Source organism: Diadema antillarum, unplaced genomic scaffold (assembly GCF_040938485.1).
Source record: "Diadema antillarum isolate AM-2024a unplaced genomic scaffold, OU_Dant_1.0 scf00000230, whole genome shotgun sequence".
Classification (NCBI taxonomy): domain Eukaryota; kingdom Metazoa; phylum Echinodermata; class Echinoidea; order Diadematoida; family Diadematidae; genus Diadema; species Diadema antillarum.
Genome location: NW_027271119.1, coordinates 107,293 through 129,991, shown reverse-complemented (window position 1 = coordinate 129,991; position 22,699 = coordinate 107,293). Strand labels below are relative to the sequence as shown.

The following is a 22,699-nucleotide window of genomic DNA, read 5'->3' as shown; positions in this document are numbered from 1 at the left end:
ACTTTAGACTAATGAAAATATTTACAGAGGTCATATCATGAGCATAAGAAATACTGTATAAGCATTATCCATCGTTTACATGCATGTACGTAGACTTTATAAATTTAAATATAAAGTTGAAGTCCTGCATAAGTGAAATCAGGAGAGGTTATTCAGGTTAAACATAAAAAAACAGTGAAAATATCATGACTCAACAAAATATTTATTCAAAAGACAATATTTTAGTTTACGTTTGAATGCTGACAGACTGCCTGCCTCTCTAAATACAGAATCAAGAGAATTCCAAAATTTTGGACCAGTGAAAATTAAAGAATAGAAGCAACCTTCGTTCTGACAGAAGGCAAATGGTAAGAAGATGCTTGTCTAATAGAATATCCATGAATTTGGTTGTTTTTCTTGAACATTGCACAAAGCGCCTTGGGAAGAAGGTCGGCATTTAACTCATACATTATAATGCCCATGTGATAGTTGTATAATTAAGGAGATTACTTTGATAAAGGAGGTTTTCATTATGTGCTGCATTTATTAATGATTCTACTCATTCTAATAACTCGCTTCTGAACCAAAAATATTTTTCTTGTCTCTGTTTTAAGTGGGTTTCCCCAGGCAAGAATGCCATAATTGAGATATGGGAGGATTAAAGTTGAATATACATTTTTAAAAATGCTTTTTGGAAGATAAAACTTCAATTTGTATATTACACTTGTATTTCTAGACAACAGCTTTAAAAGATTACGAATGTGCAATTTCCAACTAAGATAAATGAGGTTCATTTTTCCGAAGATTCGTTAATCCCATCAAGGCCGGCTCTACGTTTAAAAGTGAGGGGGCCCAGTTTATGGGAACAGCTACAGGGACCCCGATTCATTTCGAGGATGGGGGGGGGGGGGGGGGGGGGAATACAGTTTGGATGACAGTTAGTTGTGTCCCGAAATCGGCTGACAAAAACATCTTCTGGTACAACTTCCGGGGTTTAAAAAAGGGGGAAAAAAGGCTTCGCACTTCAAATTAGATGACATTTCCCTACCAACATCGGCTGACAAGATTCACAATTTTTGATACCCCTCCTCTAAAACACCCAACATCGGCTGCTGACGAAACAAGAAAAAGTCAAACCCTATCCCACTGTACTACAGCAACGTTGGGCCTTGCTTACAGCTACCACTGAACTCTACGCTTGCTACACGTGTATTAATCATACCACTGTGAGTACGTCAACGTAGAGGGCGATATACTACTCATGTAGGATCACGTACAGTATCGCGTATACTGCTCAAGTCAAAGAGATCATTCTTTTTACCGGCAGCCTGGAAAATTTGACGAATTTGTAAGTGGCACATATTGTACTAATGTGGAATTATCATAGAATTGATGCCCTCTATGTATGCGTCGAAGGTCTGAGACTTTGATAATATATGTTGGCTATAGTAGTCGTTAGATGAGCTTTGGAACAATGAGTGGTAAGTCGTGTCACTGTAGGGTTAGTCTCGACGAGGCCTACTATAGCTAGGGCAGCTACAGGGGCCGTGGCCGTAGCTGCGCTGATGTCGCAGGCCGCAACGTCAGGCGTACATTTTGTCAGCGCAGGGCCCTCCCGCCTCCAAAAGCTGCTGAACTGCAATCATCAGAAAATAACAACATCAGCAACCAACAGAAGAGAGATCAGAGAATAAGTACGATTTAGGCAAATTCTATAGCATGAAAGAAAAAGAATAATGAAAATACTGGTAGAACTATGCATAACCAACCGCCATGCCATCCATCTCATAGCAAAAAAGATGGGGAAAAAAGCAGAGCAAAATCGGATGACAGACATGCTGCATTGCTGGTCATAGCAATATGCATGCAACTTCAGTATATAGAAATAAACAAGATGGATTTTTGCATGAGACGACCTCTCTAGATCTGTAGCATTGAGCTTTTAATACACATCACATGGTAAATTTTCATGAAGGTGCAAGGGCTTGCTCTGGCTTGCAAATACAGTGCATTTGACATGCTAGATTAGTATATTAGTAAATTATCTGTCTGTACACTTCAGGGTGCTGAATGAACGTGCTTTTATAACAAAATTTCATTATTTGACAAAGTACAAATTCAGGTCCTGGAATTATTAGGTCTAGATACATGCAGGATCTAGATTCTATTTTTTGATTGTTTGGTTTTAATGAAATTTTGATATTTATAATGAAAGAGAGGTGCTGGTCCTTAGGCCTGGTACAACAGTACAATTTCCAAATCAGGACAGTAGTACCATTAGTGTAAATTGTAGTTTGTGTATTGTTCTTTCTTGACTCTCTAAATCTGCTCAGTCATCCTCTCATTCATCATTCATAAGTGAATTTCTCTCGGCTTGCAGTGTCCAGATGGAATTAAAAGAGGAAAAAGATGAAATTGAAGAAGTTACTAGAATTTCCAGTTTGATTGCTGACTTGACTTTTTTAAGCAATCAGGATCTAGTAGCAATGGCATACTCGCATAGCATCTACAGCTGTAAGCATGCTCGGTTTACATTTTGTTATTGATTGAACAGCCTTTGATACAGAGGGCCCTGATTTGTGTATCTAAGTCTCATGTTATCCGTTGATATGCAAGTGAAATGCGGTATATCTTGCTGGACACATAATGCTAGAAAAAAAAAGGGATTAAATGTAGAGCTTGAAAATATGTCTTACTACATTTTGTGCTTCAAAATAATCCTCTCAGATTATGCTGGGATCAGGCATCTAACAAGAGAGTACTGTCATTAGAACTAGCAAACTCTAGAATAAAGTTATACTGACATGCTAGGGCTTACTTGAATCTTCAATGGGTGATTTCAAGTTCGGTGCTAGTGCTAGCTCCCAAATTACAGCGTTGAATTGAGCTCCAACACCGACGGTCAGATTAACGAGGCGATACCGATCAAAATTATCGATCACCAGCACTAGGTCACAGTTGTTGGAATCGCAGCACCGCGAGCTCTGCGGGAATTGCGCAACGAAAAAAGTGATGGCGTGTCATTACAGTCAAATCCTAAAAAATGTAGCTAAAATTGCTCAGTTTTAGACATATAGTGAGGAGGATGGATTAAAATGCCACAAATTTCATCACTTCTTTAAATCACAATTATCCTTATTTTGCTCTTAGGCTCAGATTTGTAGAGCCATGTCGAGAGTGTTCGTGTACGTTACGTGGGCGACCACTGCATTAGCATAGGCTTTGCACGTAAAACGTGCATCTATTACGGACGTGAATAAGAGTCTCGCACTGGCAACGCTAAAACCAGCACCGAACTTGAAATGACGAAAATGTTAATCCCTAGGGGCTAGTGTTGGTCAATGGCGAAAAAGCACGTAAATCGCTAGCACAAACGGCGTAGCTTGGTTCAGCAGATGACATTCAACACCGAGCCCAGCACCAGCAACCGGAAATACGTCATAATTTTGAGGTCAAATCCCAACACCGACGTGATTTCAAGTTCGGTTTTATCGCTGGTGCTAGTGCTGAGATAGCACTAGCACTAGCACTAGCACCGTACTTGAAATCACCCAATGTTTCTAAGCCACATTTACCAACCTTCAATAGTTTTGTCGGTAATTTTTATTCCCAGCAGCTAAGCGTAGATAACGTATGCTATATCCTGCAAATCAGGACATTTAAGATGGCTTCATATGTTCTTGACTTTGTAAACAAGAACCAAGGCAACAACATGAGAAACAACTATTGTCTGTAGACACTATCCTTACTTCCCTCGTGGAGCTGACATACAGTACATTATATTTCTTGTCACAGGAGGTGATTGCTTCCTGTGATTCTACTCTTATTTATATGAGTTGACTTGCAAAGTTCACAATATTTCAGAAGAACATCAATTGCAAAATATATGGCATATATGGTGTACACCATTCTGTTATAATGTGTTGTGGATATTGTTTCTTACATGCTGCTATGATTTATCTCGATATGTCTGTCGAATTGGATGATATTAAACTGTTTGCTGGCTTTATGTGCAGGGTAACTGAAATTTATTTCTGTTGAATGTCATGTCATAGCATAATTTTTCTCTGTTTTAATGATTTATAACAGTTGCTCAGAAAGGGAAGTTCACCAGTCGAGGATTGCGGAAAGAACGAACTAACTCAGTCCATCCAGGATGTCACAAGTGAATCGTCTTGTGTTTGCCATAGTGGAGTTTCTGGATCATCAGGTTCGCTCCAATGCAGTGTCAGGAGAAGCTCTCGAGAGCTTAGAAGGTAGACCTATGATTAGTGGAACATGTGTATTACATACCCTGCCCGTTTATCATTGTTTGTCACTATACCTTGCCAACTATTACAGTCTATATCTATACCCTGCCCATTTGCCCAAGGTTTCCTAATTACCCGATTCAGCTTCATGGGTCCCCTACCCACCCACTTTAACACTGTATTGTTACCCTTTATCCAGCTCATTCTTACCATACATTATTGTACTTACCTACACCACACCCACCTTCATAGCATTTTCCATACATCACAGCCTCTCTCCTAGAGCTCCTCCAATCCATATCCTCTATCATTCATGTTTCTATCTAGCCCTGTGTGCAGTCATGGTGTTTACCTACACCTTTCTCACTGTCACATTGTGTTTCTGCCATGCCCATTGCAGAGAATGACACAAAAATTTGGCTCGAAAAGGAAGTTATATTACCAAGAGAGTTTTGATATTCAAAAGTTAGACTTTGGTGAAAAAACAAACCTATCTTTGTTGAGTGCATTCAGTGTAATGGGATTACACTGGAGCAACATATGGTAAGTACAAAAAGAAGAAGAAGAAATAGAATCAAGATGAATTAACTGTATGTGAAATATCTCCTTTTATATAACACGTATTTAGAATGTAGCTATCCAATTGGTCGATTGCCCATCAAGTGACATTTTGTGAAAAGTTCCGTTGCACGCTCTGGCTGTATCAGCAGTGCAATTTTGTTTGACCAAAATGTTTTATTGCATGCGCTCTGATGTCACAATAAACAAACATGTGCCGCGCGCACTCAACAATTACAAGCGCGCTTACAAGAGCGTACTTTTGTCACTCATTTTTGTAAACAACTTCGTTTCGCATTGATTACTTATATGATTCGGCACGCCGTACACCGGGGTACCGTTGTAACCCGGGGTACCGTTGTAACCCGGGGTACCGCGTTGTATAGCGCCATCTCATGCCCATTGTTTATAATACGTATCCGAATTCAGATACGCCGATTCCGAATTCGGATACGGCAAAGTCGTCGCAATGAACTAGCACCATAGGTGTTTTTCGAAGTAATTTCTAGCACCGCACCGTTTTGTAAACATCATCTACCATAACTTTTATTTTCAGAAAAAAAAATAATCACCGAAAGCCCAGAAAATTCACCCCAAAATCGACTGTATTTCTTCAAAATTTGATCATGGGGGCTGCCATCTTTATAATCTTCTACGCGTGCGTGAATGGTCGATAATAAGAGATGAAATGCGAAAGAAAAAGGTTTAAATTAAATAATTGGAATTTATTTCTTAGATTAATAGAATACTTACGTGGATTTCTAATGTTATCATTAAAAATATTTAATTTAAATGATTTTCTTATTTCATTTTGTATTCATATTTGATATTCATAATTTTATTATTCATAATTTGATATATTTATTTCAATTGAAGAGCTGTGTTAAAGCATACATTCTTATTCATCCTGTTACTGAAACGTTACTGTGAAAGAAGTTTTTGAGAAAATTGTGTCATGCCAAATTTGTGAGATCATAATTGAAAGTGAAGAAATTTAGCCCACAATAACATTGCTTCGATTCAAATTCAATAAGAGCATTGTGTTTCTTTCTTGTATGTAAGATGTTTTATGCTCTCTTAATAAAAACACACTTGATCATTCATTCACTCAATGCAAGAACATTAATGAATCAAATTGACACTGTCTTGGATCATAAACAAAATTTACTTTCCAATCTCATTCAAATTCAACATAATTTAAAATCAGTACTAACAATAATATGTACAATAATATCAAACAATTAAGATTATAACAGAGCAGAAAATAATTATCAGTTGCATGCATTAATTGTTGCATAATCACAAATAAGAAAACATTTTTGTGCATAATAATACTAAAAAATATTTTGACAAAAAAAAAATAATTAATTCAACAAAATGGCGAATTTTCATTTGGTACCCCAGGGTACCAAATATTGCATCATATACGTACGTACACATGTACATACATGGTGACTGCGACTGTGAGGCTACTCATTCGTCTTTCACGGAAAATGGTTGCCATTTTTGTGCTACTGTAAAAGTGGTATCTTTCGCGTACAGAAACTTTCGCGGTTTCCATCGGTGCCGACTTTATCGCGTGTGTTTAAATTCGCGGTCGGTAATGATAGCGTTGTAACAAGCAACGAGTTCAAAACATTTTCGCGTGATGTTAAATTCGCGGTTCAACCTCAAAGCGCGAAAAGCGCGAAAATAAAACCACTGCGAAAGAAACCACTTTTACAGTAAATTCAAGAATCTGTGAGTACCAAATCTGTTGACGTTCAAGGTGTTGTGTAAAACAAATAGTGTATGGTCTTTACTCGTGCAATGGAACCAGATTTCGCACTCGGTGAAAGATGAGGCACACTATTCAACTCAACTTCGCCTCGTTGAATAGAGCGCCTCTATCTTTCACTTCGTGCGAAATCTTGTACCATTGCACTCGTGACCATTCACTATTTGTATATCATCTGTGGATCAGAAGACTACAATGAAAAAAGCATTGAATTAACTCAATCTGCCAGTCAGTATTACAATTGAAATGCATCAAGTTAATTTTCAAACACCAAGCTAAATATATTGAATAGACTTCTGGCCATCATGCACTCTTTTCCTTTTTCCCCGATTAGTTGGGCTGCAGTGCATTCAGACAGCATATGGCATCAACCTAGAAGATGACTTAATTGCTGGCCAGCTTCGAACTGACAGATCTCTTTTGGAAATATTCACAGGAGCTGTTGGAGAATCTCAGGTAAGTGCCATGTACAGACATGCGCTGAACTCTCTCAGTGGCTGTGTTCCTGAAGACGTTTTCATTTCTTGTAGGCTTGTGTATATCAATGAGTCATTCAGTTTCCAGGTTATGAGATGACATTGGGGTTGAGAACAAAGACCCCCCCCAAAAAAAAAAAAAAAAAAAAAAAAAAAAGCTATCTTGATTACTTTCTTTTCTGCCATTGCCATGGATAGAGTGGTCTCAAGACTGGGCAAATTTTGTCACCTTCTGTTTGGATGAAGTGATGTAGATGCGCTTAAATACACCCTGATATACAGATGATGAATGTTGTGGGAGAGAGCCTACAAAATATTCCATCTGAACAGTATTAAATGCTACATCTTCAGTTAACACTTGGGAAAGCATCCATTTCATTATTTTGCATTGAATTTCTGAATTTCTTGTGTATTTCTTTGTTTATGACTTTTGTTTTTCCTTTGTTTTTTCCAATGGAAATTGTCATGGATCACTTTTCTACTGTATTTAACATGAAATTAATCAATCAAAGTGATGAATAGTAAAAATTGTCAGGTTTCTATGAGTTTCATGGCAGAGCACTGTTTTCCAAAGGAAATGTAACACAAAATCACAAAATTGTGCCTGTTTTGGGGTGACATGCCTTTATAGAAATGGGCGTGACTTCATAATGGTACCCACGGACGTTGCCGATTTGGTTTCAAAAGTTGCGCGAGACTTTAAGAAAAAATCAAGAAGCCTCACGACGAGATCTTTTCGCGTTGCAGAATTATTGCGCGAAACGTTGGCCCTTTTGGGGTCAAGTCCCAAGGTTCTGAGGTAGGTTACTAATTGTGCCATTTCAGAGGTAAGTGCTTTCTTAACATTTGACCAGGACCTGTCAAGAGTACAAGAGGGAGAGGTTGTCTTGGTACTGTAGCTCTACTACAGTACCATAACAATGTTCTCTGGATGTCTGTGATGGGGGCCAGGACCAAGCCTTGCAGAATTATAACTGAATGCCTGAAAGTGACAGCCTGGTTTGCTCTAAAATAATGCAAAGGAATTTATTATATTCTTCTGCTACATACAGCCTGACGTGACACAGGGAAGCCGCCCATCTTCAGATGAGCCAGCGACTGGTGTTCCCCAGGGAGCTTGCGCAGAACCTCCACAAGCTGACAAGGATCTTGCCGAGAAACTAAAAAATGAAGGTAGAGTAATCATTGTACCCTTCGCTGCATTCCTTTAAAAGCTATTACTTATGAAATATTTTGAAGGTAATTTCCTGTCATAAATTTAGGTAGAAATGTGCAGATTATGACTGCTGACAGCACATGGCAGATAAAGATGAATCCCGTTATATAGCACAGCAGATATAAACATGCTGAGGCAGATCCTCTGTGCCCAGTTTTTGTGGAGCCCACCGGAGGTGAGGGGAGACTATTAGAGGTCTCGCCTGCGGCGTCTGTCCGTCCGTCGTCTGTCCGTAATCTTATAATGCTACAAAAACTTCAATTACTTTGTACTGAGTGCTTCAATGTCAATCAAACTTGGAATGAAGAGTGTTTATGCAAAGTTACACATGTTAACAAACAGGAAGGTCACCTTAAAGGACAAGTTCACCTTCATAAACATAAGGATTGAGAGAATGTAGCAATATTAGTAGAACACATCATTGAAAGTTTGAGGAAAATCAGACAATCCGTTCAAAAGTTATGAATTTTTGAAGTTTTTGTGCAGTACCCGCTGGATGAGAAGACTACTGCAGTGTATGAATAACTTAGATGTCACATGCGTACAACAATATAAGGAAAATATAAAGAGAATTTCACAAAATTCCATCTTTTGAAAAAAGTACACATTCCCCTGACTCGTTACCGACAAATGTTATGGGTAATATTAATCCCCCTGCCTTTAGAAAGAGGCAAGTCAAGTGCACTTTTATTATGCCCAAAAAGTGAAAATATGTTGAATTTTTTTTTACATTTTCTTTATACTGTTGTACGCATATGACTCACAAGCTGTAGTAGTCTCCTCATCCAGCGGTTCCAACACAAAAATTTAAAAAATTCCTAACTTTTGCATCGATTGTGCAGTTTTCCTCAAACTTTCACTGATGTGTTCTACTAATATTGTTGCATTTTCTCAATCCTTATGTTTATGAAGGTGAACTTGTCCTTTAAGGTCAAAGGTCACAGACGGGTCAACAAACTTTTAGGGGCCAATGTTAAGTTTTTACGTCGCGTTTCGATTATGGCTTAAAACTTTTGCTCGGTATGACTGTTTGCGACCAAACTTTGGTGGTTTGGGAGATGAAGATCTGAAGATCATTACAAAGTCAAAGGTCACAAATAGGGGTCAACAAACTTTTAGGGGCCAATGTTAAGTTACAAAGCTCTCGTTGTACTAACACTTTGCCTTGATTCCACTTTATAACAATCAAAGTTAGATTTTACAAATGTGTTGTGGTACATTTGTGGGCAAGACACATTTTGCCACTTGCCTTGTTGCAATTGCATGAGGCTTAGTATTCATCGTTTTGCCTTGTGCAATCAAGCAGCTTCCAGGTACTAGTTGTATCTCTGTTATTCCTCAGGAAATGAATTAATGAGGAAAGACCAATACAGTGAAGCCATGGAGTTGTACACCAAAGCTATCAACCTGAACCCACACAAAGCAGTCTATTACAGCAACCGTGCAGCAGCTTACAGCAAGCTGGAGAACCATGAGAAGGCCTTGGAAGATTGTCAGAAAGCTGTCAGCATAGACCCAACCTACAGCAAGGCATACGGCCGGATGGGGTAAGGGTTCTCAAGTCATTCGTGTCATCTTGTGTGATGAAAAACACAAACAGGTGGAAGAAAACACAGATGAATGAACAGCAAAGGAAGTGAACAGTTGAAATAAATATTGCAACTTTCCTTTTTGTCAATCAAACTTGGGTGATGGATGCACTGGGGGTACCTTCATGTTATGGTGCCGTAAGAGGTCACATGATAAGGTCAAAGGTCATTTGAGGTCATACGTTAAAGTTTACTTGCAAGACTCTCTTATCACACGTAACTCAGCACATGTTGCTACAATGGCAATCAAACTTGGGTGATGGTAGATGTCTCTTGGGAAGTTGAAGGTAACCACAAGGTCAAAGGTTACAGACAGGGGTCAACGAACTTTTAGGGCCCAATGTTAAGTTTTTAGGGCGCATTTCGTTTATGGCTCATAACTTTTGATCCCTTTGTCCGTTTGTGACCAAACTTGGATGGAAGATGTCCCTTGGGGAGGTGAAGGTCGTCACAAGGTCAAAGGTCACAGACAGGGGTCAACAAACTTTTAGGGCCCAATGTTATGTTTTTAGGGCACGTTTTGATTGTGGCTCATAACTTTTGATCCCTATGTCCGTTTGTGACCAAACTTGGACAGTAGATGTCCCTTGGGGAGTTAAAGGTTATCACAAGGTCAAAGGTCACAGAAAGGGGTCAATAAATTTTTAGGGCCCGATGTTAAGTTTTTATGGCACGTTTCGATTACGGCTCATTACTTTTGATCCCTTTGTCCGTTTGTGACCAAACTTGGATGGTAAATGTCCCTTAGGGTGTTCAAGGTCACCACAAGGTCAAAGGTCATAAGCAGGTCAATTAACTTCTGGGAGTTATAAAAAATATTAATTCCTTGTGCGCGAATGGGCGAGACACAATTTGGCGATTGCCTTGTTGTGTGTAAGATATGCATTTAAAGCCTCCAGAGGATAGTATTCAATTTATTCATTTCACAGAAGCAATTTTAGACCAGTGATATGATGGACAGGCACTGGAAAAGAAAGAAAAAAACAACAACCAGAATTGTTAGAAATTTCCCCGGCGTAAAACAGCAAGTCACTTTTTACTTTCACTGACCTCCTGATCAGATCTTCAGACATTTTACCAGTGCATACTCCTTCATTGGTCAAACATTTACAACATATTTTGCAAATTGTCTTCAAGAAACATCACATACTCAGCTTCTTTGCTCATTTTATGTTTACTACTAGTGCAAAGCCAATTTTCACAATCATATTTTCATTCAACAGGTGTTGTCTGTCCCAGTTGGTCTTATTGAAATGTATCATATATGCGTCACTAATTCCATTGTTATAGATTCAATCAAGAGATTCAAGTCTCACTAATACACTCAAAAAGTGATAAAAGTAATGATAATTCATACCATCCAAGTTCCAAATTATGTCATGATTATCATTGCAGTGCATTCATTCAAGATGTTACATTACTTCTGACAGTGTGATTTTCATGCAGTCAACCCTATTCTAGCTGGCTATTTGAGACCAAGTTTTGGCGGGGGGAGGGGGATGTAATTAACCCTCCTTTAGATTTTTTTTTTAATGTGGTTAGTCGCAAACTTGAACCCTTACTTTGCCAGCCAACAAAGTAAGACTGCTTTTGATGGAAAGAACTTCATAAAAGGCTTTTGTGAGAGAAAGATAGCTGTATACTCATCTGGATGTATTTGCTATATGTTCTACAGGTTGGCATATTCCAGTATGAATGAATTTCAGAGGGCATGTGAGGCATATACACGAGCAGTAGATCTAGAGCCAGGAAATGCCACATATCAAACAAATTTGGAGATTGCAGAACAGAAGCTACGAGAAGCAAGTCTTGGGGTGAGTTGAGTTATCAATGTGCCTGTGATATTAAATTGATTTGCTAATCTGTGAATGTGACCCTGCATCATAAAACCAATGAACAGTTGGACTGTCTGATTTTACGTGAGGGATCAAATAGGTAAAAAGCGGTGATTGATCATCAAATTGCAAAACAAGTATGGATGTACTTTGATAAACTCTTGTGAAAGGATGCAGGAAGACATCAGCACAGTGAAAGTCTCTTGTTAAGAATTGTCTGCTCCATGAAGATTTTGCCCACATTGTTTTTTTCTCTGCCAGATGTCATAAGACATATTATGTATATATTTGGTTAAAATGAGAAGGAAAGAAAGGATGAAGGACCAGATCAGAGTTCTGCTCATGAAAATGAGCAGAGTCATGCAGTGTATTTGTATGATGAATATTGCCGACTATTGAATTTTTCCGGAGGTTCGTGTCCCACAAAAATGCTGGCTTTCTTGATTGTCTTTGCTTCTCTATCCTATGATGCTTGCAGCAGAAGATTGCTTGTGACCAGTCTCAGTTTTCAGGAAAGTCTCCTGAGAGATGTGGACTACTGTATATATATTTGTACTAGAATCATTGTGAGCTGTTGTGAGATTCTTTGCCCCGCTAAGGGAGATGAGCTAACATGTTGCTTGTTTCTTACAGGGTGGGGTAGGAGGACCAGGAGGAGTGCCAAACGTGGGTGGAATGGGCCCCTCCTTGGGAGGGATGGATGTCTCACAGCTCCTCAACAATCCTGCAATCATGAATGCTGTAAGTGTGGAATTATAAATCAAATACTACACCCTGACTTATGCAATCTAAAGCAAATTAGATTACACCTGCCGTGCTGTGACCACTGCACACATGCTTGTACATGTATAGCGTGCCTAATGTTGGTCTTTCTACAGGATTATAAGACCTTTCTTTTTCTATTGAAGAGTTTGTTTTACTATTCTAATAGTGTGAATAGATGGCAATTATTTTCAAGAGATAACAAAGGTATGCCAAATTATTACTAAATGGTAGCTTTAATCCTGCAAAAGCTAACTATTTTTGCAGAGGTGTAATTTTCGCAAATATTATGAATCACTACATGACCGCAAACTTGCGAAATGCAAAAATAGTGCCATCCGAATTTATGGATAGGCATTAGTGTACTTATGAAAGTCAAATCGTGAAAACAACATCTTGCGAAAAATGGCTGTGACCTCCTCATTCGTGAAGATATGTCCGCAAAATGACAGCTTTTGCAGCAAGTGATTTTTTTACATATGCCTTGATATCTAGGTCATAGTCTTGTGTTTAAATCTTGCTCCATTTAATTCATTTTTGAAGAATACTGCCTAATTATATCATAGGTTAGAGTGTGGAGGGATGAATGTTTCTATTTTTGTAGAAAATGGACTTTACTCAAAGAAGCTTGTTAAAGAGTCTGTATGTCCATACTATGTGACTGTATTTCTACTCTCTGACTGGGGGCACTGTTGTATGAGACACCAAGCATGTTTTGAGTGTCCATGGCAATGGTTGAGAAGAAGCGCCAGGTTAGAAAGAACATGAATATTGATAGGAGAATGTAGGATGTGATTCTCATGTGGTTGGTTAAATAAACTTCATGTTATACGCATTCACTCCTGTAAGGTACAAAACAATCACACACTATGTAAACTGACTCATTGGTTTGTTTCCTTTTTCTAGGAAGGACTATATTACTGCACTTTCAGTACATAATGATTCATATTCTACAACATTTTACAATATAGAGTTCATTAACAGCAGGAGGAGACAAATGCAATAAAGTGCAGAAATAACAGTAACTCAAAACAAAAATATATATATAGACTTGAGTTGACATATAATATATGAATAGACTTGAGTTGATATATTATGTAAAAAGACTTGAGCTGAATATATGTAAATAGACTTCGATCTTGCATTATGTGGGAACTTGGGTATCACTAATGATAGCTGGAAAGTGCAGATGGGTACCACATGCCAGCATAGCTTGAAGGAATGGCCAGGCCTTATATAACATTCACGTCCAAGAGGGCTGTATGAATCATAAATGCTGTTTGAAGTTCTTAATTGTGGTGAAGTGCATGTGATGCTGGATTGTGCATGCATGTGCTAATGAGGATGCACTCGAGCATGCACTCGAGCATACACAATGAAGTGTAGCTTATAGCATTGTATGACCAGCATTATGCCCCCATTCCACAGAGACTTTTTGTCATTGGTCATTTGTTAGAAGCAGTTTTTGCTCTTGGCCACCCACCGGAGTGTACGTATCATATCGCAGTCTGAAGAATCCAACTTCTGTTGGTTGACTATCAGGTCAGTGTCAGACATGTTGCTCATGATCCTCATCAGATGATTATGCCTCATCAGATCACGTGTCACATATCTGACACTGACCTGATGGTCAACTACATCTTGTATGAAACACAAGTTGGATTCATTAGACTGTGATCTGTTACACTCCAGTCGGTGGCTGAATGCAAAAAAAAACTTTGCTTCCAACGAGTGACCGATGAGAAAAAAAAAAATCTCTGGAGTGGGGATACTAGAGGGGTACTTTGATGGCAGCTGTGGTTGGCGTTATTACAGAGAAATGGATGAAACAATATTTCATGTGCTATGTTACAATGCATGATGCATCGAAGGAATGGAATGCAATGGCAACATTCTCTTTGTACCTTGTACACTTCACAGGCAACTCAGTTTCTTCAGAACCCTCAAATGCAGCAAATGTGAGTATCGCATTTTGCACCAAAGTGCACTTAATTTTATGCAAGTTGATATTAAAGGAGATGTTCAACATACAGTATTTACTGTGTCTGCAGTGATGAGGGAAATCTCATGGTGTATGGTTTGATCTGAAGAACTAGGAAAGAGCCAAAAGTAACATAATTTTTTTTCCAGTCTCCTTTCTGGAAAAATAAAATAGATACAATTATTAAAGAATGACAGGAAATGTTGACATGTTTCTTGGGATGATGTTGGAATATTGCCTAAAGGCTCATAATGTTTGTGTGGTGTAGGATAATCACAGTCAGTTGTCTGTAGGGTTTATTATAATCACATGGTCTAATACCAAGAACATACCGTCATGTCTATAGGTGTAATGCAGTCAGGTTTTACAGGTACCTTGTCTTTGACGAGTTCTTTTCACTGCATGTATTTAAAAATGTAATTAATCTTATCCGTATTGATGCATAGTGTACAGAGCTTCATCAGTTTGTTTTCATATTAGCGAGCTACAGACAGTCTTACTCACCACTTGTGTATCCGTCTGAATGTATGCATATACATAATACAGGTGACTGCCATTATAATAAAGTCCTTGAGACTGGCAGTTTCCTTGTTTTATATCAAAATGTCATTACAACTGTGCTCATTGTGATGGGAGTACCCTTATACATGTATGTACCTCATAATGTAAAAACTCGCAGTCGTTAAATGTATTTACTGAACTTACTGAAATGCTGCACAGCCATCTTGGTAGTGTAACAAAGTAGACTGTATTGCGACATGTTGGTCACCTATTGAGCAGTGCCAAGTTCAGTGAGAGACCAGGGTCCTAGGAGCACATGTCACCTGACAATCATCAATAACATGTTTGTCAGTATACAAATGACGTACAGGTCTGAGTGCGTCAGTCGGAATTGTGTGCATAAGGTAACTATGGAATGCTTAACCCACGAGGCGAAGCCGAGTGGGTTTAGGCTAAATTCCATAGTTACCGCATGCACACTATATTCCGACTGACGCACGAAAAGACATGTGCGTCATCTGATTTATAGAATGGGTAATTTTCTCGTGTGATGTGCGCGTGTACATTTCTCCTTTCAGTACAGCACTCCACAATCGTGAATTTAACCACTTGCAAAGTCTTCAGGAAGTCCCCATTCACGAAAATTTAGACTCGCTAAAAATATATGGCGTATATACAGTACTTTTGTATGAAGTGACACTGCAGTCCAATACCAGACTCAGAATATGTGGGGTTTGGGTCAAAGGTTAGTCCACTGGATTCTAGCTGGACCTTTAATTCTTAGTGTGCCGTACGGCTTTATCTCAGGTGGAATGCCAAATGAGACTGTCTTTCTTTCACACACTTTGAGTCATCATCCTTTTATGTGTGTAAGAAGCATTTTCACTACATCTTTGATTCATCTTCGTAGAGGGTGTAGCGTTCTTCTAAGCATCCATTTATCATATGTAGAGTGCAGCCATTTCAGTTGATGGTGTTAGTGAGAAGTGTGTATGCACTCAGGTAAATGTTACATGCAGTATGTTTGGGGGCGAGAAGAGAGCAAGTAGTATCTTATTCTTTTTACTTTTCATACGCAGCAGGCAGTCTTATTACCATTCATGTCTGTGTATACAGAGCATTGGATGTAAGAAGGTTTATCTTGTCTCTGATGTGGTCTGTTTACAGGATGCAGTCATTTATGGGTCAAGCAATGCAGTCTGGAGGCCAATCAGACCAACCATCCAGTATGGCTAACCTCCTCTCAGTGTAAGACTTGCTTTCATCATATTTATATCATTCTACCTCACCTTGAGTCATGTGACCACAGAGTCATTGTTTTTGCACCTGTCTCCTTTCTTACCATGAACGTCTATCCCCTGGCCCTGTGAGAGTTTGGAAAACCTGTATCAAATTACTTGCCAGCATTTTGGCACATTTTTCAACGTGACATGAATTGTTAAGTTTGAATATGTTTTAAGTTTAACTTGGGGTTTGATGGAATTAATGATAATAAGGAATGGCAGTTCATTTGTGCAAACTTAACTGAAGACTTGATGCTTACACAGTTTGATATTTTGATTTAAAATCTAGATTTGATCATGTCTAGGGTCGGAGGTTGCATATGTGTAGAGGCTGTAGGTCACATTCAGACATTAAATGTTAGATGCATATATCTACACAACAACAACAACAACAACAACAAACCTTTTAAGGCCGAGCTCCCTTGACATAATCATTATATTTCTTTTAATTTGCCTTGAATATAAGTTTTACATTTTGCAACAGAAGAGAATAATCCTCTATTTACAAGATCTATAGATCTTAATGTAATAGGCCCTAGCTATTTTGTGTGACCTTAAAGGGATCATATTCTTTTGTTTGAGACCTAACTTAGGGTTTCTGACATTTTTTGGTGAGATAATGAGAAACCTCTTATGACATGTGGAAGAACATCTAATTCCAAGAGGAATCCAATGTTTATTTGATGAATATTGGTTTTGAAATGGCTTAGATATCCAAAACAGAGTTATGCTAATAAAAGGAGGGACCCACCCTTTCTTACAATTACTTTGTTTTACATTGTTTCTGGGTGTCTCAGCTATTCCAAAACCGATTTCCATCAAATAAACTTTGAAATCTTCTTAGACTGGTATGCTCTATACCATTTCATAGGTGGTTTCTTGATATTTTGCAAAAAAAAAGTTAAAAGCCCAATCCTCCCCATCCTCAAATATAAGCACATCAATAGTACATTAATTAATTCAATACAACTGCATTCATGTATTTTGTGATTTCAATGAATTTCAAAATTTAATTTAATTCTATTTTAATTCTATTTTGGAAGTTTTTAAAATGCAAAATACTGAAAACTTTTTGCAGTACTTATGTGCAAGTAGGTTCAGCAGAACATAAAAACACTGTTCTACACTATGCCTTTAAAGTATGGTGAACAAGACATTAAAATCAAGAAAATCATTTAAAAGAAGGTGTCAAAGCAGAGGGAAATGTCTCCTAAAACAGATTTTTATTGTGACTTATTAAATGATATTTGTGCCACTGAGAAATCTCGAGTTCAAACTGACTGATTTACTTCGCCGATTTTCGCTCCGTCTTTTTCAAGCCCTAAAATGTGACGTCATGAAATGAACAAAACCCTTTACGAATACAGCGGGACATCGAGGCCGCCATTCATAAAGCGCATATTTCTTGGTGAGCGGATGCAATATCTGGCCTGTCTTAAGTCGCATCTGCTTTCTCGGCTGAGACATTAAAACGTCCAATTTTTACCTTATATTGTGCGGAAAGACTTTGAGTTTGACATCGAGAGTGAATTGAGTGATGACAGTGACAATGACACTGATAATGACAGTGGCAAAGTCGGGGTGGTAGAAGAAGCGAGGGAAAGGCGATGGATATGGAAGGCCGTTGCGCACATAATTCGTTGGGGCATACGTATGGAAACGGGCATACGTATGCAACTGCCTTTACCAAACGTTTGCTAATTGATCAATCAACGAGTGTTGTTTGGCAAACGTTTGTGCGGTGTTTAGCAAACGTTTGCATGTTATCTATTATATGTATGCCCCATTCCATACGTATGTTAATTTACTGCGCATATGTATGCAGTTGATCGACCAATCAGGTACTTCGTTTAATATGCATTTGTATATGTGTGTATATTGTGTGCACGGTAGGTACTCACGCCCGATCTGAGCACAGGGTACCTTGTTAGTTCCTCAGCTGGAACATGGTTAAATCTGCCTTCTTCAGTGAGCTGAAGATTTTTTTTGGAAACTTTTGCACTTACCGCAGTTCTTTTCCACTTGAGTTTTGTTGGCCATATTGAGCTGATCTGAGCAGTACTGAGCCGTACTGAGGTGATCAGCTGGTTCTAACAGCTAACTGGTTGCCTTGAAAATCAATTTACTGGCATTCTGCGCATACGTATAAAAACGGCATCCGTTTGCTAACAAAAAAACTTGCAAACGTATGCTATGACACCGTGCAAACGTTTGCCAAACAACACTCGCTGATTGGTCAATTAGCAAATGTTTGCTAAAGGCAATTGCATACGTATGCCCGTTTCCATACTTATGCCCCAAACGAATTATGTCCGCAACGGCCTTCCATAGACGGAGCCCACTGTGTGGATGGAGTGCGTAGCACAGCGCATCAGCGCAGGGCTGATTCGTTCATTTCGTGACGTCATAATTTCACTGTCAGATCGGGATCAGGTGGTCTAAAAAGGGTCTCAAAACACCATCTCTCCATCGTTCTAGAGACGTTTTTACCTTCTGAAAGTTGATTATTCATATTCCTAGAGACTTAAGGTTTCAAGAAATGTATAAATCACCTTGTTTATGAATATTGTCCTTTTTTTTCTCGTTCACCATACTTAAGATTGTTGATATCAGGGGAGAGTGGTGAAGTTGCACTGTATAGAAAGCCATTTTTGTGTCTTTGCTCCCTTAGTTAAATATGAAGTAGCACAAGGTCGTTGATCTATTGCTTGTCATGTTGTCCATTTGTCTTATGTTAATGTATTCTTTTTACTGTAAGGGGATCTAATGGAGTACTGTCTCCCATATCTTCCCAACAGAGGACAGCAAATAGCTTCTCAGATGCAGGCTACAAACCCAGAGTTGGTCGAGCAAGTTCGCCAGATGAGGAATCGTGGGAATGACCCGAATGCTTCAAATAACAACCAGGATGGGTCTACAGGTGGGAACCAGGATGGGTCGTCACCTTCACAATGAGACTGATGCCAAGAGATCAGTAGGTATGAAAGAAGCTGTGGTTGCTTGTCATCTATCCATAGGTATGATTGCTTGTTGTCTGACTCGAGGTACATTTATATGATTGCATGCTATCTGGCTGTACAGTCTCTGTAGGTGTGATTGCTTATCCAACTGTTGGTATGATTGCTTGTTGTTAAGTTATAGCTATGAAAGCTTGTCTGACTGCAAGTGTAGTCTGCTGTAAGTATGGTTGCTTGTCCAACTGAAGGTATTTTTGCTTGTCTGAGTAGGCCTATAGGTATGATTGAGGCTTGATGTGTGACTGTTTGTATGATTGCTTGTTGTGTAGTTGTGATTGCTCATCTGACTGGGGATGATTACTTGATGTCTGACTGCAATTATGATTGCTTGCCTGACTGAAGGTGTGATTGCTTGCTATCTGATTAGGTGTGATTGTCCAACTGTAGCTATGATTTCTTGTTTTCTGACTGTAGGTAAAATTGCTTGTCTGACTTTAGGTATGATTACTTCTCTACATGTAGCTGTGATTGCATGTTGTCTGACTGAATGTGTGATTGATTGTTGCTTGGTTGTGTTCGTGATTGCTTGCTATGTGGCTATAGGATTGATGGCTGGTTGCCTGGCTATAATTTGATTGACTGTTGTCTGGCTGTAGGTATGACTGCTTGTTACATTGGCATGGGTTTTCAGTCTTTTCATAAATCTAACTTTGAAATATCATGGGTAGTTCATGAAGTCAGGGACACGTTTTAACATGCAAATAATCGGACTGCCTGTGTTGGAAGCTTGACGCTTAGGGCCACTCTGACACATGAGATTCCTGTATGATTAAGACAGCTGGAAGACAGGTCGATGAGATGATTTTTTCTCTCTCACTATTTGAATTCAATCTTTGATTGTTTTCCTGAATTTCAATTTTTGTACCTTTCTATTACCAGAATATGTGCAAGTTTGTGTGTGTCAACAATTTGTAACTAATACACATCATATCGTAATAATGACTAGATACATTCATATGTCCATTTTAAACTACCCTGATACAGTAATGGTTTGTAAGTGTATACAGGGATACAGCATTATGTTCTTTGTGGTTACCATGAAAGGCAGTGCTTTCTAAATCTACCCTCTCAAAAATAAATTAAGGACAGTCTCTGAATTGTAAGACAAGTCTGTTGCATTTTTTGCTCTGAGAGTGACAATACCTTGATATGAATGTGAAAGAGCACTATCTCATTATTATCTTTCTAAATTGTGCAGACTATCTTTGTGGCTCTTGAGTAACAACAGCCAGAGACTTCTATTTCCATCAAGATCACAGTCCACTGCGCCTTCTCCAGCAAGTATTATGATGACATGGGGAAAACCATGGCATGCCCTGGATGTGCTCCCTAAGTCTTGGTGAATAACATGTATATGCCTGCAAAGTTTAAAGTAAGTGTTATAGAGTACACAGTGATTACTCTGGTGTTGTTAACTGCATAATATAAGATATAATTGTTCAGATGCCACTGAAATCAGAGTATGTGAAATAGTTATGAGGAAATGGCACATACAAAGGAGTTTTCGGTTCTGCCCCACATGGTACTGGAAGCATTATGTTTTGGGGTTGTCCGTCCACGAGTTTCAGGAAAGGAGCATAAGGCCTTGTGGTACAAGGCCCAGGTATGCTATTTGAGGTGTGCATGCTCCAGTTTCGTGTATATGTTTTAGGCCAAATCTGTTGAGGCCAAAGATCACTGAATTTTGGTCAAAATTACATTTTGCAGTAGCATCACATAGTACAGCAATGTCTAGTGGTAATCATAGTAGGACAGGTATAGATAAATGAATATACATAGAAATTCCTTCAAATGATAGTGGTAAAAGGTAGAAGGTTAAGGTCAAAGGACACTATTTTTTAAAGTCATCTCTAGTCAGTGCTTCAACTAAGATCGTCCAGTTGATATGCTAGTACACAGGGTTGAAATGAATTGACAAGTATTTGCATGAACATAATAGTGATGGATCACAAGTCAAAGTCAAAGAAATCATCCATTGAAAATGTCATTCTCCAGCTATGATTTTAGACAGTCATCCAGTATCAACAATATCTGGCAAGAAGGATAGACATGAATAAGCAATCTGTTGACTGAAGTGACAAGATGAGATCAGAGGTCAAAGGTTAAATGTCATCAAACTGTGGCTGCAATGTCATTTTCTGGTCATAAATTCCACTTGTGGGTCCAATAATGATAATGGATACATATAGATTAAAAAAAAAAATCCCTTGACTAGAGAAGGCTGAACATCTTGTTTACAAACAATATAGATTTTCAGGTACCTGGCCCAGGTATGCTATATGAGGTGTAGATAATACCAGACAAGGTCGAAGGTCAAGAGAAACTGATTTTTCTTTCTTTTTTTCTTTTTTCTTTTTTTTTTGCTAAAATTTCATTAAAGAATATCAAGGTGAGTTTGGGAGGAAGAGTGAGCATAAGAAGAGGGTTATTTCCATGAAGTATTAGTGCTGTAAACCCAAAGGCCACTGTACTTTTGCCAGAGGAAAAAAATAGTTCAATTCATTAATTCAGTTATGAGTTTCCATGAGGTTAGTCAGTGGACACTGTAGAAGTGAATTGAAAATTACTAATGCTTGAATGTAAACGGGGTGACAGGTAAAGATCAAATGTCACTTTAAATTTGTTGAAAATGCCTTTTCTAAGCTATAGCTTTAGCTAAGAATATTCATTGGTGATATTTTTGAAGAGCGATAGAAATAACACAAATGATTATTAAGGCGACAAAAAGTCAAAATGTAAACAAGGGCCATGTCCTGATGGTAAATATAATGATTGCCTGAGAAGTTGAGGCATACCTGTTGACTGTGTCACAACTGTTTAACTGCTCCATTTTTGTCATGCATTTCCCACCAATAAATAGGGGATATGATTGCAAGTCTGGAGCTCTGTAATTATGTTTCGTAAGTTGAACATCTTTTCTTATTGTTGAATGGATTTTCCTCCTAGTTTCAAGTCTCAAGATTGTAACTACAATATCCAAGTTGCAGGTTATTTTACAAGCTTTGTTAAACTTACAGCTTTGGTATAAATGTGAGGAAGAAAAAAAGATTTTGAGGAGTGCAAATCAATAGAAGAGCTCTCACAGTATTTTCCAAAAACAGTATGCATTTCAAATAATCTATGGTAGTGTGTGGCTTGAATACTGTGAAACACGATATATTCTTGGCATGAAAATTTCGTGAATGGGAGCTGATGGCCTTTCTGGCAGCATGAAATTTTCACAACTTGCCACTGACATCCAATGCATATTGTGCAGGCAAGAACTTTCGCCTGCATTTTAATTTCGCGAATGTTGCCGCTTGCGATATTCGCAAAATTAAAATGCACGTGAACATTCCTCATTTTACAGTACCAGACTGTGAAAGAAAAGTGTGTCTGGCTGCTTATTCAAGCATGTGGCTGTCAGGTTGCAGGAAAATGAAATAAGGCATGATGCTGAACGACATATGATATTGTAATGAAATACTTTTACTTT

The 22,699-nt window shown here is 38.5% G+C and overlaps 1 protein-coding gene across 2 annotated transcripts; it reads left to right on the top strand.

Annotated features, from left to right (window-relative positions):
* The first annotated feature begins 1,275 nt into the window (after positions 1-1,275).
* Positions 1,276-22,407, top strand: LOC139724791 (small glutamine-rich tetratricopeptide repeat-containing protein alpha-like). Of its 2 annotated transcripts, none has more exons than XM_071635909.1 (11): positions 1,276-1,327; positions 4,069-4,235; positions 6,899-7,020; positions 8,093-8,213; positions 9,599-9,803; positions 11,521-11,659; positions 12,314-12,421; positions 14,363-14,400; positions 16,092-16,172; positions 19,006-19,181; positions 20,423-22,407. In XM_071635909.1, the coding sequence occupies exons 2-10, from the start codon at positions 4,136-4,138 to the stop codon at positions 19,160-19,162; spliced, it is 1,071 nt and encodes a 356-aa protein (XP_071492010.1). In that variant the 5' UTR covers positions 1,276-1,327; positions 4,069-4,135; the 3' UTR covers positions 19,163-19,181; positions 20,423-22,407. The 2 variants fall into 2 exon arrangements, with proteins under 2 accessions (XP_071492010.1, XP_071492009.1); XM_071635908.1 differs by having other exon boundaries at positions 19,006-19,185.
* The last annotated feature ends 292 nt before the right edge of the window (positions 22,408-22,699 follow it).

Coding starts and splice junctions, on each gene's coding strand:
- LOC139724791 (XM_071635909.1), top strand. CDS start 4,136: ATGTCACAAGTGAATCGTCTTGTGTTTGCCATAGTGGAGTTTCTGGAT. Junction 4,236..6,898: donor AGCTCTCGAGAGCTTAGAAG/GTAGACCTATGA, acceptor TTCCCCGATTAG/TTGGGCTGCAGTGCATTCAG. Junction 8,214..9,598: donor CGAGAAACTAAAAAATGAAG/GTAGAGTAATCA, acceptor GTTATTCCTCAG/GAAATGAATTAATGAGGAAA.